General features: G+C 50.2%; 1 protein-coding gene across 1 annotated transcript in view; it reads left to right on the top strand.

The window, feature by feature from the left end:
* The window catches only part of CRY2 (cryptochrome circadian regulator 2), a 37,214-nt gene extending 21,994 nt beyond the window's left edge, over positions 1 to 15,220 (top strand). The window contains exons 7-12 of the mRNA XM_025356177.1: positions 1,210 to 1,521; positions 1,757 to 1,908; positions 2,034 to 2,236; positions 2,547 to 2,639; positions 3,795 to 3,936; positions 12,893 to 15,220. Coding sequence (XP_025211962.1) covers positions 1,210 to 1,521; positions 1,757 to 1,908; positions 2,034 to 2,236; positions 2,547 to 2,639; positions 3,795 to 3,934 — 900 coding nt within the window. The 3' untranslated portion in view covers positions 3,935 to 3,936; positions 12,893 to 15,220. The remainder of the gene's footprint in view (positions 1 to 1,209; positions 1,522 to 1,756; positions 1,909 to 2,033; positions 2,237 to 2,546; positions 2,640 to 3,794; positions 3,937 to 12,892) is intronic.

Raw genomic sequence — 15,220 nt, 5'->3', positions numbered from 1 at the left:
TGTCTACATTTGTTTGTTTGTTTGTTTGTTTGCTTCTGAGACAGGATCTCATTCTGTTACCCAGGCTGGAGTGCAGTGGTGTGAACACAGCCCACTGCAGCCACAACCTTTCGGGCTCAGGTGATCCTCCTACCTCAGCCTCCCCGGTAGCTGGGACTATAGGTGCGTGCCACCACACCTGGCTAATTTTTTGTATTTTTTTGTAGAAACTGGGTTTTACCATGTTGCCCAGGCTGGTCTCAAACTCCTGGGCTCAAGCCATCCACCCACCTCAGCCTCTCAAAGTGCTGGGATTACAGATGTGAGCCACCACACCTGGCTCTATCTACATTTTTTAATGTTATCTCCTTATCCTTGCCATTATTGAGATTTTGTGGCATGGAATAGCTTTGCCAGTTTGGTGAGTAATCTTGTGACTTTAGGGAAGTCATTATTTGCTTGGAGGTCTGATTTCTTAATTACCTTATGGCCCCAGATCCAGGCTGTGTGTATAACTTATTCAACCAAAATCCAGACTGAGCATTTTTCTTTCTTTTTTTTGAGATGGAGTCTCGCTCTGCCGCCCAGGCTGGAGGTGCAGTGGCGTAATCTCGGCTCACTGCAAGCTCCGCCTCCCGGGTTCATGCCATTCTCCTGCTTCAGCCTCCCCAGTAGCTGGGACTACAGGTGCCCGCCACCACACCCGGCTAATTTTTTGTATTTTTTAGTAGAGATGGGGTTTCCCCATGTTAGCCAGGATGATCTCGATCTCCTGACCTTGTGATCCACCCGCCTCGGCCTCTCAAAGTGCTGGAATTACAGGTGTGAGCCACCACGTCCGGCCCAGACTGAGTATTTTTCATGTGCGCTGATAGGAAAACTCCTTTTGACTTTCTAGAAGGTGGACCCAAACAAGGAACTCTGAAGACAAGGAACATGACCAGCCTTGGGAAGTTTGAGTCCTAGTGTAGATTCGTGTGGTGAGGCCCCTTCCTGCTGCCCGGCCCTCTGTAGCTTTCCTCTTGCTCAGAGCAGTGGCACAGTGCAGGCAGGGCCTGGGTGTTGCACCTGCAGGCACACTGTGCCACTTCTAGGGGATAGTCCCTCCACATCTGGGAGTTGAGCGCCAGGTCTGTGGAGGGCCCAGATTCCTTTGTAGAAGAGACCTGAGAGGCATCATGCTAAGAGCTGGGTGAGTGTTCGTATCCATGTGCAACCCCTACCCCTCAGGTGAAGCGGAACAGCACACCTCCCCTCTCCCTATTTGGGCAACTCCTGTGGCGAGAGTTCTTCTACACGGCAGCTACCAACAACCCCAGGTTTGACCGCATGGAGGGGAACCCCATCTGCATCCAGATTCCCTGGGACCGCAATCCTGAGGCCCTGGCCAAGTGGGCCGAGGGCAAGACAGGCTTCCCTTGGATCGATGCCATCATGACTCAACTGAGGCAGGAGGGCTGGATCCACCACCTGGCCCGGCACGCCGTGGCCTGCTTCCTGACCCGCGGGGACCTCTGGGTCAGCTGGGAGAGCGGGGTCCGGGTGAGTGCTCTCTCAGCGAAAAGCTGACCTGTACCCTCTGGTCAGGACCAGCAAAGGGCAGCCCCCTTCTGGGCTGAGGGATGGGGTGGGATTTCTGGGTCCAGGAGATCCCCTCCAGATCCTCTGTGGCTTGCCTTCAGCAGAAGGGCTCTGGCTCCTGGGGGCACTGTGGTGACTTGGGAAAAAACATGGCAGCAGATCCCCAAGGAGGCTGATCATCCTCTCCCCTATCTAGGTATTTGATGAACTGCTCCTGGATGCAGATTTCAGCGTGAACGCAGGCAGCTGGATGTGGCTGTCCTGCAGTGCTTTCTTCCAGCAGTTCTTCCACTGCTACTGCCCTGTGGGCTTCGGCCGTCGTACGGACCCCAGTGGAGACTACATCAGGTGAGGATGCAGACCACGCTCTCTGGCTTCTGACCACTGTGGCCTCCTACTAGGATGAGATACCCAGGGCCCTTTGAAGGAGGGTCTAGGTATGCTGATGGGTCATCTGGTGTGTCTTATTTCAGGCGATACCTGCCAAAATTGAAAGGGTTCCCCTCTCGATACATCTATGAACCCTGGAATGCCCCAGAGTCAATTCAGAAGGCAGCCAAGTGCATCATTGGTGTGGACTACCCACGGCCCATCGTCAACCATGCCGAGACCAGCCGGCTGAACATTGAACGAATGAAGCAGATTTACCAGCAGCTCTCGCGTTACCGGGGACTCTGTAAGGACACAAACACCTAGCTCACTGAAGGGAAGGACAGCACCTGCAGGCTCGGGGGTGCCAGATGGGGATGGCCAGATACTTGCAAAGGGAGGCTGAGTGCTGTCTTTCAGGTTGACACCTTCTCTGGGTATGGGACACTGCAGGCTGGGATGGACTGGGCCTCCCTGGGTAGTTGTGGGGCAGTGAGAAGAAATGGAACCTCAGTGTCTTGCTCCTATCCTCCCCACCCCAACTTGCTTCATCCTTCCCTGTAACCCTCTGCAATCCTGCGGGATGGCACTCTGATTACTCCCCGCCTCTCTCCCAGGTCTACTGGCATCTGTCCCTTCCTGTGTGGAAGACCTCAGTCACCCTGTGGCAGAGCCCAGCTCGAGCCAGGCTGGGAGCGTGAACAGTTCAGGTGAGCAGCAGCAGCCCACCTCCAATGGCCTCCTGTGGCCTGTGCCAGCACTTCAGTCATTCAGGACTGAGGCCAGAAGGAGGCCTTGCCCAATGGAGCTTATATTCCACCCAGGGCAGTCAGATAGTAAAGGAACCAAGTCGGATCATTTCAGATAACCAGTGCTTTGGAGGAAAAGAAAGTCAAGTGCCTTGACAGAGGGACTGGGAAAGAAAAGTTTCTTCTGTGTCACTTGAGATTGGAGCAGTCTGGGAACACCTCTGTAAGCAGAGACCCACGTCATGAGCAGTAGCCAGGCCTGCCACACACTGAGAAAACACCATTCCAGACAGAAGGAGTAGCAAGAAAAAGCTCACAAGCAGTACCAAGCTTAGCCCATTCAAGGAACCGAAGGGAGGTCAGTGTGGCGGCATGTCCCAGTGAGGAGCTGGGGAAATGAGGACAAGATACAGCATGAGCAGCATGTGGCAGGCCCGATGTCCAAGACGAGGACTAGGATTCAGCCTTCAGTGCACTGAAGGATGGTCAGTAGGGCAGGGCATCGTTGGACTTAGGTCTGAAAAAACTCCCTGGCCTGCTGGGTAGAGATTGGACAGTGTAGGCCAGAGCGGGCATAGGGAGGCCAAAGAGGAGGCAGCACAGACAGGGTGGTGGCCACACAGAGAAAGACTGGACAGATTTGCTGCATTTGGAGCCTCCTCCCTTCTTGGGGATGAAGATGAGTAACATGAGATGGCACGAACACGGGTTTTTCTAGTTGGGCCAGGTAGGCTGCCTCCATGGGCAGCATGCCTCCTTCTCAGGGGCCCTGCTCTTTGCTGCTCAGGGAGGCTGATTCAGGGTTGCAGAGGGAATGCCTCACCTTCAAAGCAAGGACAGCAGGCAGGCCAAGTCAGTCTCTGGCCCATAGCCCATGCCATTTGGGGCCCAAAAGCTGGCCCTGCTACCAGCAGGCCTGCTCGGTCATGTTCTCCTTGCACATTTCCAGGCAAAGTCACTGCTGAAAGCAAGGCCGAGGGGCAAGTCTGAGGAGCAGCATGCTGGCATTCCATTGATGAGTGTGCTACCTGTCCCCTAAAGACTGCTGCTGCATAGTGTGGGGTCACTTTGGCTGCATGCACAGTCTGTGTGACCCTTTGACACGCTTCCCTACAGGCCCAAGACCACTACCCAGTGGCCCAGCATCCCCCAAACGCAAGCTGGAAGCAGCTGAGGAACCACCTGGTGAAGAACTCAGCAAACGGGCCAAGGTGGCAGAGTTGCCAACCCCAGAGCTGCCAAGCAAGGATGCCTGAGAGTGAGTGACAGCAGTCTAGATTCAACCTCAGGAAGGAAGGTGGGAGCGGGGGTGCCTACTGCCCTGCCAGCTGAAGGTTAAAACATAACAAACTAGATGAAAATCTGGTGGGACCACCCAATGCTCAGCCACTAAAGCTTTACCATTTTACAGTGGCAGCCGGGTTCAATCCTGGCTTAGGGAATGAGTACTTTCTGGATCATATCCGTGTGACCCTTACCATTGGGCCCGCTGTGGTGGCTCGTGCATGTAATCCCAGCACCTTGGGAGGCCAAAGTGGGAGGATCGCTTGAGGCCAGGAGTTCAAGACCAACCTGGCCAAACCAACATAGTGAGACTCCATCTCTAAAAACAATAATAATAACAATCTGGTGGGACTGCATGACTTTTAGGATTTCAGCTCAAAAATCCCACCATTCTGACTTTTATCAGAGATTTAAAAGTCAAGCCCTTTTCTGGTTTGTTTTTTTTTTTTTTTTTTTTTTTTTTTTTTTGCTAGCTAAGGGGAAAAGGGAGGCATGGGGGCGAGGGGTGGCACTTTCTACCTATTAAAGTGAGTCATGCTCAACAAAAAGAAAGCTGAGACCTGTGTGTGAAGCAGTGGGGAAAAGGCCCATTGCAGGGTCTGAGGCTGCTCCAGGCCCCCTGCTCTCCAACAGGCTGTGTTCTGTAGGCCAGCCAGTGGAGGGCAGTACTGACCTTGAGAAGCCTGGACAGAGGGCTGTGCTGTGTCTCACTCGGTCCAGCCCTGCCTGAGGACCAGTAGACGCAATCTGTCATCATCTTTGCTTTTACGGCCTCTCCTCCCTTCTCACCCATCCTGTGGCCTCAGCTCTGCACCTCCCTGGCAGCGCTCATCTTGGAAGCCTCCCGAATGTCGTCAAAACACTGGCTTCTCCTTTCCCAGAGCAGGAAGGACCTTTTATGCCCCTCTTGGGGAAATGTAAATTCCTGTCCCCTCTGAGTCATCATCTCAGGCTGTTCCTTATGCACCGTGTCTTCGTCATGGAGGGTGACTTTTCTCCATGGAGCTGATAGGTTCTTTTTATCAGATCCCTCTTTCTTCAGGGCCAGGCTGCAGCCGTCTGGTTTGAGTGTCTGGATTTGTGTGCTCACTGAGATGGGCATTTGATGCCTGCACCCTTCACCTTTTCTGGGCTCTTTGACATAGTCATTGCTGATAGACAGATGTGTGCTGTCTTGTTCCTGGGAGTACCAGCAACCTACTACTCTCTCAGTTATCTCTTAGCTCTGTGATACTAAGCAAAGTTCATCCTGTATTACAAATTTGGAACTTGCCAGGCTGACACTCTGATTTTCGGATGAGAAGACCAAAGAACAGAGAGGTTAAATGTCTGGGTCAAGGTTGCTTAGTAAGTTAATGGTGTCCGATTCAACATGAAATTGTTGCCAGCAGGTGGGTGAAGAAGGGGGAGCATTAAACATGTAAAATGTGATGTGCTGTCCATCCACAAGAATTGAACAGTCTGCTTAGATAAAAAGGAGCAATAACCTAGAATTCCTGGATAAATGATACAGACTATACAAGCTTAGCAGAAGGGAGCTGGTGTGGTCTGGAACAATCAGGAAACACATCACAGAAGTTTGCACCAGGGGGCCTGAAAAGTGAATTGGATTCAGGCAGTGAGCAGGGCACTTAGAACAAGAAAAACAGCTGAAGGTTTATGTGATCTTGTACAAATGACTTAACTGCTATGAGACTCAGTTTCCTCACCTATAAATTAAGTTGCTGTTGCATCAATTAAATGATTAAATCTGGGCTGGGCGCAGTGGCTCATGCCTATAATCCCAGCACTTTGGGAGGCTGAGGTGGGTGGATCACCTGAGGCTGGGAGTTCAAGACCAGCCTCACCAACTTGGAGAAACCCAGTGTCTACTAAAAATAGAAAATTAGCTGGAATGGTAGCACATGCCTGTAATTCTAGCTACTTGGGAGGCTGAGGCAAGAGAATCGCTTGAACCTGGGAGGCAGAGGTTGCAGTGAGCTGAGATTGTGCCATTGCACTCTAGCCTGGGTGATGAGCAAAACTCCGTCTCAAAAAAAAAAAAAAAAAATCTGTATGTGTCAGCTAGAAATGTAGGGGTCTGCTAATAATAGAAAGCTCAATTACTGTGGCTAAAACAAATAGGGGCTTATTTTTCTTACCTAACAAGGGACCCAGAAATAGTGGTGGTGGTCTGGGCTTGGATGGCAGCCCCCGCTTCAGCCGTCAATTCTTGATCAAAGAGGAAAGAGAAGTGCAAGGGCAGCTGTACTCCTTCCGTACACATATCAAGAGCTCATACTTTGCCAGACATCGTTCCAGGCATTGGGGGATGTGGTTGTGTACAAGCCTGGCAATGTCCCTTCCCCCTTGGGTGCATATTAGTGGAAGGAGACAGACAGTAAACAAATAAATATTTAAAATTTCAACAGGCCAGCCGGGCATGGTGGCTCATGGTTGTAATCCCAGCACTTTGGGAGGCTGAGGCGGGTGGATCACGAGGTCAGGAGTTTGAGACCAGCCTGGCCAACATGGTGAAATCCCGTCTCTACTAAAAATAAAAAATTAGCCAGGCGTGGTGGCAGGTGCCTGTAGTCCCAGCTACTTGGGAGGCTGAGGCAGGAGAATCGCTTGAACCCGGGAGGCGGATGTTGCAGTGAGCTGAGATCACGCCATTGCACTCCAGCCTGGGTGACAGAGCGAGACTCAGTCTCACCAAAAAAAAAAAAAAGAAAATGTCAAGAGGCCGTAAGTGCTATGAAAACAATAAAATAAAGCTGGGTAAGAAAGTAAGGTCAGGGCACAGAAGAGGTTGCAGTTCTGTGTTATAAGGGTTGCTGGTCCCAGGACCATACTTGGAGAATCACTGACTTAGACCAATCAAAATCCATTTTCTGGGCCACGCCCATTGCCTCCTCAACACATTTTAGGTTCTGTTAACCAGGAAGTGTGGATACTGGTAGACGGCTAACGGTGACTGCGTAATAGGCAAGACACTTCTCAAGTGTGTGGCTCGTAAGTCCTTGGTAAGCAGCAATTATTATAGGTATTGTTATGATTATTATTGTAGAGGAACACAAGGTTACAGTTGGGTCCGATGATGGAGGGTTGTAAATGGCAGGCATGTGAGTCTGCTGGTGTACTCTCTGGGAGTGAAGAAACATTTTGGAACAGGAATGATCAAATTGGCATTTTGGGAGGGTGAATTAGGCATTGGGCTAGGACCTGCGGAGGAACAGGTGGGAGCGAGAAAGCCAGTTGAGAGGCTTGGCAGTGATTCCAAGGGAAGACATGACAAGGGTGCAGAGGTAAGCACCCATCTCTTGCCCTGGAGTCCAGAAGATTGTCGGCCTACTGGGATTTTAAGGACTGATTCTTGAGGTTTACTCTGCCCTCCAGTGGTGGCTCAGTGGGGAGTTAGACCAGCTAGACTGTGAAGGTTGGGGGTCCAGAGGTCAGAGGACTTGGGGAGGTGCAGACTTCCCTCCAAGACAGACTAGGGAGGAACAGCTGAAAGGAGAGTATTCCATGTCTCACCATGTGCTGGCAGAGGCACCTGGGCCTAAAGATGCTTAGCATCCTCATCTGTAAAACAGTGATAATAGCATCTTGTCACCTGCCCTACCCATCAAGCTTACATGTTAGGGAAAGAAAATGAAAAACCACATGTGAAAAGTCTTTGAATATGTAAAATGCACTATACAAATGGAATCACATTATCATCTTGCACTTTCTTCTCCGGGTGTCTTTGATTATGTTGGGGTTACTTCAGTCAGAGCCAGCACCCTGAGCTGAATGGACTACAGAGCTGTGGCTATGTAGCCCAAATTAGTATCATATTATATTGGGCGGGGTGGGAGTTGGGGAGACTTGTCCCTTTGTCCCCCATTTCCTCTGTCATTTTAAATTGTGTGACTTTGGGCTGGATCCATAGCTCTTCTGCCATGCTTTAGGTGTAAGATGTGAATAGTCGTTCTTCCCCAGCCTGAAGGCTACATCCTGGGCCTTTTGAGGTCTCCTTTAGCTCTGAGCTCTATAGTTCTGGATTCTGTTTTTCTAATGCCTCAGACCTGTGGCAGTGTACAGGGTGGACAGTCACTTAAAATTTAAACTGATCTGGTAGGAAAACATGGCCTCCAATCAGTAGGTTCCACACTTACCTCAAATCCACACCAGCTGTCTGTTCTGCATTAAGTTTTATTTCACAGCATTCGCTAAACTGAAAAACAAGCCAGCCCCCAAATAGCTATTGTTTCAAATGGTTCCCCATAATCCCCAAAGCTGCTGACTGCTTCGGATTCCATTAGCCTTGAATTGTGTACAGATTTCTCTCATTGGTCCAATTATTTTACCGTGGGGAGAACAGCTCACGTGTTCCATTTGCCCTTCTGCTGGTACAGACTGATCTGTGGAGAGAAGCCCCATTGAATACAAAAGGTTCCTGGCCAAGGATCACCTCTTCCCCTCCCCCGCCAGCTTTTGTTAGCCCTGCAGTAAGCCTGACTGGGTAAATCATCAAGTAAAACCTGACTTCTGGATTCTCCTTGATATCTTTTTGACACTAGTTTAGTTGTATACTCTGTCCTTGTAAGGTGAAAGGCACTAGCAATTGGTAAAATGCTAAATAGTGGAAGTAGAGGCAGTGTGGCATTGGCCAAAGAGCTCTGCGTTACACTCAGACCAGTGTCTGCATCCCAGACCTGCCAGCATTACACTCAGACCAGCGTCTGCATCCCAGACCTGCCAGCATTACACTCAAGCCAGCGTCTGCGTCCCAGACCTGCCCGCATTACACTCAAGCCAGCGTCTGCGCCCCAGACCTGCCCGCATTACACTCAGGCCAGCGTCTGCGCCCCAGACCTGCCCGCATTACACGCAGGCCAGCGTCTGCGTCCCAGACCTGCAAGCATTACACGCAGGCCAGCGTCTGCGTCCCAGACCTTCGAGCATTACACTCAGACCAGTGTCTGCGTCCCGGACCTGCCCGCATTACACTCAGGCCAGTGTCTGTGTCCCAGATCTGCCCCTTGCCTCTTGTGAGACTCCACCCAAATAGTCTCACCTCTCTGATTCTCAGTTCCTGCCTTGAAAATAAGAAGTTTAGACTCATGTCCCCTAGCGCTTTCCCTGGTACTTCATAAGTAGACGTTGACTGATGGCTGTCCCTTCCACTTTCTTGCATGATCTGCATGCTGTGGGAGGGGTAAAGGTGTGGTTGACCTGAGGAATGAGACTGAGCTAAGAGCTTCAGCTCTGTTTCCCATCCAGGCCCAGCTGTACTTCCCTGGCCCTCACTTGGAAGCAGGTAGCAAACCCTCTGCCTTTCTCAAGCTCTTGGGCACTGTGCCTTGCCCAATATGATGGGGAGAGGGAAACATTGAGACTCAGTGACAGTCTGCAAACAAAGTTTCCTCCAAACCATCAGCTGTTGTGGACCCTCTGCCAGCATAAACTCATGCCTGCACACGTGCATCCACCCCACCAGAGTGAGGAGCATAGGGACAGGCGGACTTATACACTTGGGTTCTTGATAGCATCTAGTGGATGGGAAGGGGTGTGAGGGCAAAGGTACCCAGGAGGCCATGCTAACTAACATTGGGGTGCAGAGGGAGACAGTCATTCCGCTACTTTTTGTTCTAGTTACGTCTGTGTTTCTTGTATTAATGACAGGTTGGAAGAGTTGAACAACTAAGATACTGATTTTTCAGTGAATGTTTTATGAGTTAGTTTCTCCCTTGGTGCCTCCCCTTGGCTGTTCTTCCCTTCCCTTTAGTCCCGCTGTCATCATTTTTCTGCAAGACTTCATTTGATTTCCCCAGACCCCCTTTTCTACAGACACATGCCCTAGCTTGAGGACAAGAGCACAGCACCAACTAGTTATCTGCTGATCAAGCAGCTTGAGTAACTAGTTGAATAGGCCTTTGACTAGCTTTGCAGGCAAGGCCAAGCTGGTTCTTCTAAACCTTGGTTTTCTGCGTTGGTAGATTTGGAACCATCATAGAGGGACTTGGGTGACTAGGGCTTATCTGAGGCCAGGACACTGCCACCTCCCTTCATTAGCGTGCCCAAAACTAACTGGTGCTGAAGTCAACATATGTCTGAATTGTTATTATATCCACCTGACTATACCTCACCCCCTTATCTTCTAAGCTTAGACATTGGTTCTTAAACCCTGTTTGGGTTACTCCCCACTTTGGAAAGTCTAATGGAGGATAGAACCCATACCCAGAAAACTGCATATGTTCACACACAGAGAGGAATGTGCACATCACTCCAGAGGCTCCATGGACTGCCCCAAAGCCTATCCTTGGACTCCTTAAGGTTCAGAAACCCCAGATTAATAGCAGTTATTCTAAGGAGTCTTCATGCACTCTTTATCTTCCCCCATCCCTGAAAATGGATAAAACACACACAAAAAAATGGAGGTATTGGGTAACGAGGACCTTTTGTGGTATATCCTGCAATCCTGAGTTTTCTATTTCAGAAGAATAGCCATCTCTTTAGTTTAACAACAGGGGTCAGAGAGAGCCCTGTGTGTGGAGTATACACTCACAATCAGCATATTTCAATAAACACATGTACACCTTAATAATACATACATTTATTTGTAGCAAAAAAAAAAAATGGCTAGGTTATTATAGTACAAGCTTAAAGGGAAAAATTATTGAAAATAACACACATGTTAAAGAATAAAACACACAGCCAGGTGTGGTGGCTCACGCCTGTAATCCCAGCACTTTGGGAGGCCAAGGTGGGCAGATCACCAGAGATCAGGAGTTCGAGACCAGCCTGGGCAACATAGTGAAACCCCATCTCTACTAAAATACAAAAATTAGTCAGGTGTGGTGGTGGGTGTCTGTAGTCCCAGCTACTTGGGAGGCGAGGCAGGAGAATTGCTTGAATCTGGGAGGCAGAGGTTGCAGTGAGCCAAGATCACACCACTGCACTCTAGCCTGGACAATAGAGCAAGACTCTGTCTATTTAAAAAAAAAAAGGCTGGGCTCGATGGCTCACGCCTGTAATCCCAGCACTTTGGGAGGCCAAAGTGGGTGGATCACCTGAGGTCGGGAGTTCGAGACCAGCCTGACTGACATGGAGAAACCCCATCTCTACTAAAAATACAAAATTAACTGGGTGTGGTGGTGCATGCCTGTAATCCTAGCTACTCAGGAGGCTGAGGCAGGAGAATCACTTGAACCCGGGAGGCGGAAGTTGCAGTGAGCCAAGATCGCGCCATTGCACTCCAGCCTGGGTGACGAGTGAAACTCTGTCTCAAAAAAAAAAAAAAAAAGAATAAGACACAGTTCTGACCTATACAGGTACCCACTCTTATGTCTGCTCTTTATTTTGCCCAGCTTCCAGATAAATTATCATCAGATAAAATCTGCTTCAGATTTAGTATGTGGCCTTAAAAGCATCGCATGTGTCAGAAGACTAATACTGAATCCTTGCCTCCAATGTCTTTGACTTTAAGAGCATTCCCTTTTTGAGTAACAGCTTAACTCACATGTATGTCTGTTGGATATTAGTCTTCATGCTGCCATGTTGAATTTCTTCTAGAAGTCTTCCCCAAAAGTCTTAATGAGCAATACTATCATATAGAGATTATTTGCTGGTAAAAATACAGATTTGAGAATCAGACAGATGTGGATTTCCTTCTTGGCTCTGCCACTTATGAATGCTGTTGTCCTGGGCAAGTTCCTTCTCCTCTCTGGTTTCTGTTTTCTCAACAAAAATGGAGGGCAAGCTTCAAGGTTACTGGGATCTCAAGTTTGTTAGTCTGCTCAGGCTGCCATGAAAAAGTACCACAGACTGCATGGCTTAATCAACAGAAATCTGTCCTCTCACTGTTCTGGAGGCTAGAAGTCTGAGATCAAAATGTTGCCAGAGTTGGCTTCTTTTCTTCTGAGGCTCCTCTCTGTGGTTTATAAGCAGCCATCTTCTCCGTATATCTTCACGTGGTCTTCCTTCTGTACTGTTTGGGTCTAAATTTCCTCTTCCTTTAAGGACACCAGTCATATTGGATTAGGGCCTGCACTAATGACCTCATTTAACTTAATTACCTCTGTAAAGACCCTGTCTCCAAATACAGTCACCTTCTGGGGTACTGGGAGTTAGGACTTCAATCTAAAAATTTTGTGGGGGGCAGAATTCAGCCGTAGCACAAGTGTGTAGTACCTTAGCAAGCCTACTTATTACCTACCTCACCCACATTTAAACTGCACAAACTTTTAATGGGACGCTGTGTGTCTCTCTAGACTCTCAGACACACTAAACCTATTTAAACAGATAACCCAGCATTGTGACAGGCACACCCTGTCCTTCTTTTGTTATCAGGGATGAAGCTGTTTCTTCTCTTTGCCCCAGATTCCGGATGTCATAAATCTTTAAAATGAGTCATCCTTGTGTCTCCTCTCTCCCTCCTGCCCCCACAATCTTCCAGCACTGTGCCAGGGTGCTTTCATCTATATGTGGAAATGTGCTCACCTGCTGATTCTAAACTCAGTCATTGCCTTACTCTTCAAAATTACTGGTCCCAGCGGGCTTCTCTTCCAGCCATTTTTTCCTGATTCTCCATCTCTGGCAGCAGCTGCTGTGCCTTGATTCAGAAGCTGCCCTTGTCATATCTGAGCAAGTATCCCCCAAGGCTTCACGTGACTCTCACATAGCCTTCTCCTCCTCCTCCTCCTCTGCTGCCCGCAGCCCTGGGTGGAGGGCCTGCAGTGGGGAGCTTGTCCTGCATCAGCACTTCAGAGGGGCAGTATTCTCTCATCCCAGTGGCATCCCAGCAACAACCTGTCCCCAGGTACCATGGCCCTTTCAGCTCACTCTTTCAGCTCTTCCCAGTTCCCACTCTGAGTGTCCCCAGAGAAGCAGCCAGAGGAGCTTGTGTCCCTGGGCAACTGAGCAGCCTCCTGAATGCTCCTTTTGCACTTGTTTTTCTCTTCCAGCTGCAGAGCCCTTGCTCCGTGAGCAAAGCCTGGGTGCCCAAGCAGCCACCGCGGCAGCAGAGTACAACCTGCAGAGAAGCTGATCACCGGGCAGAGATAGAGCGAGCATGTGTGTGTGTGTATGCGCGTGTGCAGAGGAGGGAGTGGTGTGCCTGTTTGCGTGTGCATGCATCTGTTGACACTCGTGATTCTGAATGTTGCCTGGGCTAGGAGAGTACCTGTAGCACACCAGTGCTGTTTCGCGGCCTCCAGACACAAGACTCAAGGTTATGGCAGTGACTTTCAGCCGAGACCTGTCCCTGCAAGCCAGCTGCCTTGTCTGAACAGAACCTAGTGGTAGGACCCTAGCAGGGATTCTGGCATCTGCCTCCCTAGACCTCCTTCCCTCCCTCCTCACGTCAGACTGTGGAGCAGGAGGGCAGCAGTTCTGGCTGTTGTCCAAAGCATGGGATTCTGGAGGCAGCCAGAGCCCTGCTGAGTTCCTGCTTTCTGACCTGGAGGCTGAGCAGGCCAGAGTGGATGGATGCTGTCCAGACGTAGCCACCTGGCCTCTCTTTCTTATTTTAAAATTCTCTGCTACTGGGCTCAGTCCCAGGCTCTTCCTTGGGCATCTGGGACTGAGCATATGAGGCCATAGACAGATCTAAAAAGTTTCCACCACCCTACAGAAGTACATGCAGATACCTGACTGGTGTGGGATATGCCTGGTACTGTAATAGGAGCCTAAGACAGCACACCTACCTTTTCAGGATTTAGAACCTAAGTTAGAATCCCAGCTGTCACGGTTCCTTTCCCAGAAGCTGAGAGCCAGCCTCAGAGCTTACCCAGGAGCTGTGGAGGGGCCAGGGTCAAACTCAGTCACTCTGCCAGGAGGAGCCCAGGTTCCAGTGGCATAAGGTCCCCTGGTTTCTCTGGCCACACTCCAAGGCACCACCACAGTGCTGCCAGTGAGGACAGCTGACACCCAGCCAGGGAAACCATTCTAGTCTTTGTTCTGTTGGCTTCCAGGGGCTACCCTGGACTTGTCAGCATCCAGACTGCCGTGTCAGCTCTCCCAGTAGCTGAGCTCCAAGGACTCAGGTGGAGGGACTCAGGGATGGGGACTGCCAGGGGCAGTTGGCAAAAGTCCGAGCAGAGATTACACCCAGCACACCATCCCTTCCAGGAGCAGTAGGTGGGAGGTTTGACCCAGAGAAGCCAACCCTCGCATTCCAGGAGTGGCCTGTGCCTCCCACCTCTTCCTTCCCACTGCCAAAGGCCTGCATTGAGAAAGATGTCATGGAAAGGACAATAGTGGCTAACGAGAGCAAGTCTTCCTTCCACCCTGTGGCCTGCACTTGAGCCACAAAGAGTGTGTGTGTGTATGTGGTGTGTGTGTGTGTATGTGTGTGTGTGTATGTGTGTGTGTGGCTATGAGGCTGATTCCTGTTTGGATTTTTGTCCTCACATGTATCATTAAGCTGGCCTTTGGGCCATTTCCTTTCTACCTCCCCTGTGACCTTTCCTAGCCTCAGATCTGTTAATTCTTTTGGCCCCAGCCCGATCCCTCACTGTCCTCTGTCCTTGGACCAGAACCCTGGGGCCAGACCCATCTCCTGTAGCTGTCCACCACACTGACAGGCTTCTTCCTGGAAGCCTGTCCTCAGGTTCTCTTAGCCAGAGAGCTGCCTTTAGAGTCCAACTGTTGTATGTATGTCACCCTCACTAGAAATGTCCCGTCATCGTTGGAGGGGAGCAGGGCACAGGGGATGGTGTGCATTCAGAGCGTTGGGTTGGGGGCTTCCCTGTTCCCTCAGCCCCAGCCGAGAGGAAAGAGTATCAGGGGCCATTGCCAGAAAGAGAGTAAAGCAAACCTGGAAGGACAAATCTGAGACCATGGGAAGGCCAAAGGCTGAGGCCCACATTCAGTATTCACTAGCAGTGCCTTCAGGTAGCAGGATGATTTCTTTTCCTGCCTGTCTGATGCTGGCTCTCTCCTAAGGTACAGGTTGGCAGAACCACCTCCCCTTACTTCTCCACCATCCCTGGCAGGCCAGCAACCTGTCAGTGCACTCCTGGAGCCAGGAGGGAGGGGCAGGGTGGAGAGGGTATGTCCAGTAGCCTGGAGCTCCACAGTGGCTTCATGCCTCCCTTCTCCCAGCTCAGGTGGCCCTGAGGGCTCCCTGGGAACAATGCCCCAAATCCTGACCTAAGGGTCAGCATGGGGAAGAGATGGTTGCGGGCAAAATGCACTTTATAGAGATTTTCTATTGCTGGGAAAGTGTGTTTCTCCCATAGTTTGTTTGTGAATATTCACTTGTTTTATAAATGTCTGACCTGTCTGAGTAA

The sequence above is a fragment of the Theropithecus gelada genome, chromosome 14 (assembly GCF_003255815.1).
Source record: "Theropithecus gelada isolate Dixy chromosome 14, Tgel_1.0, whole genome shotgun sequence".
Taxonomy (NCBI): domain Eukaryota; kingdom Metazoa; phylum Chordata; class Mammalia; order Primates; family Cercopithecidae; genus Theropithecus; species Theropithecus gelada.
The sequence above is the reverse complement of the archived record's forward strand: the minus strand, read 5'-3'. Positions and strand labels throughout refer to the sequence as shown.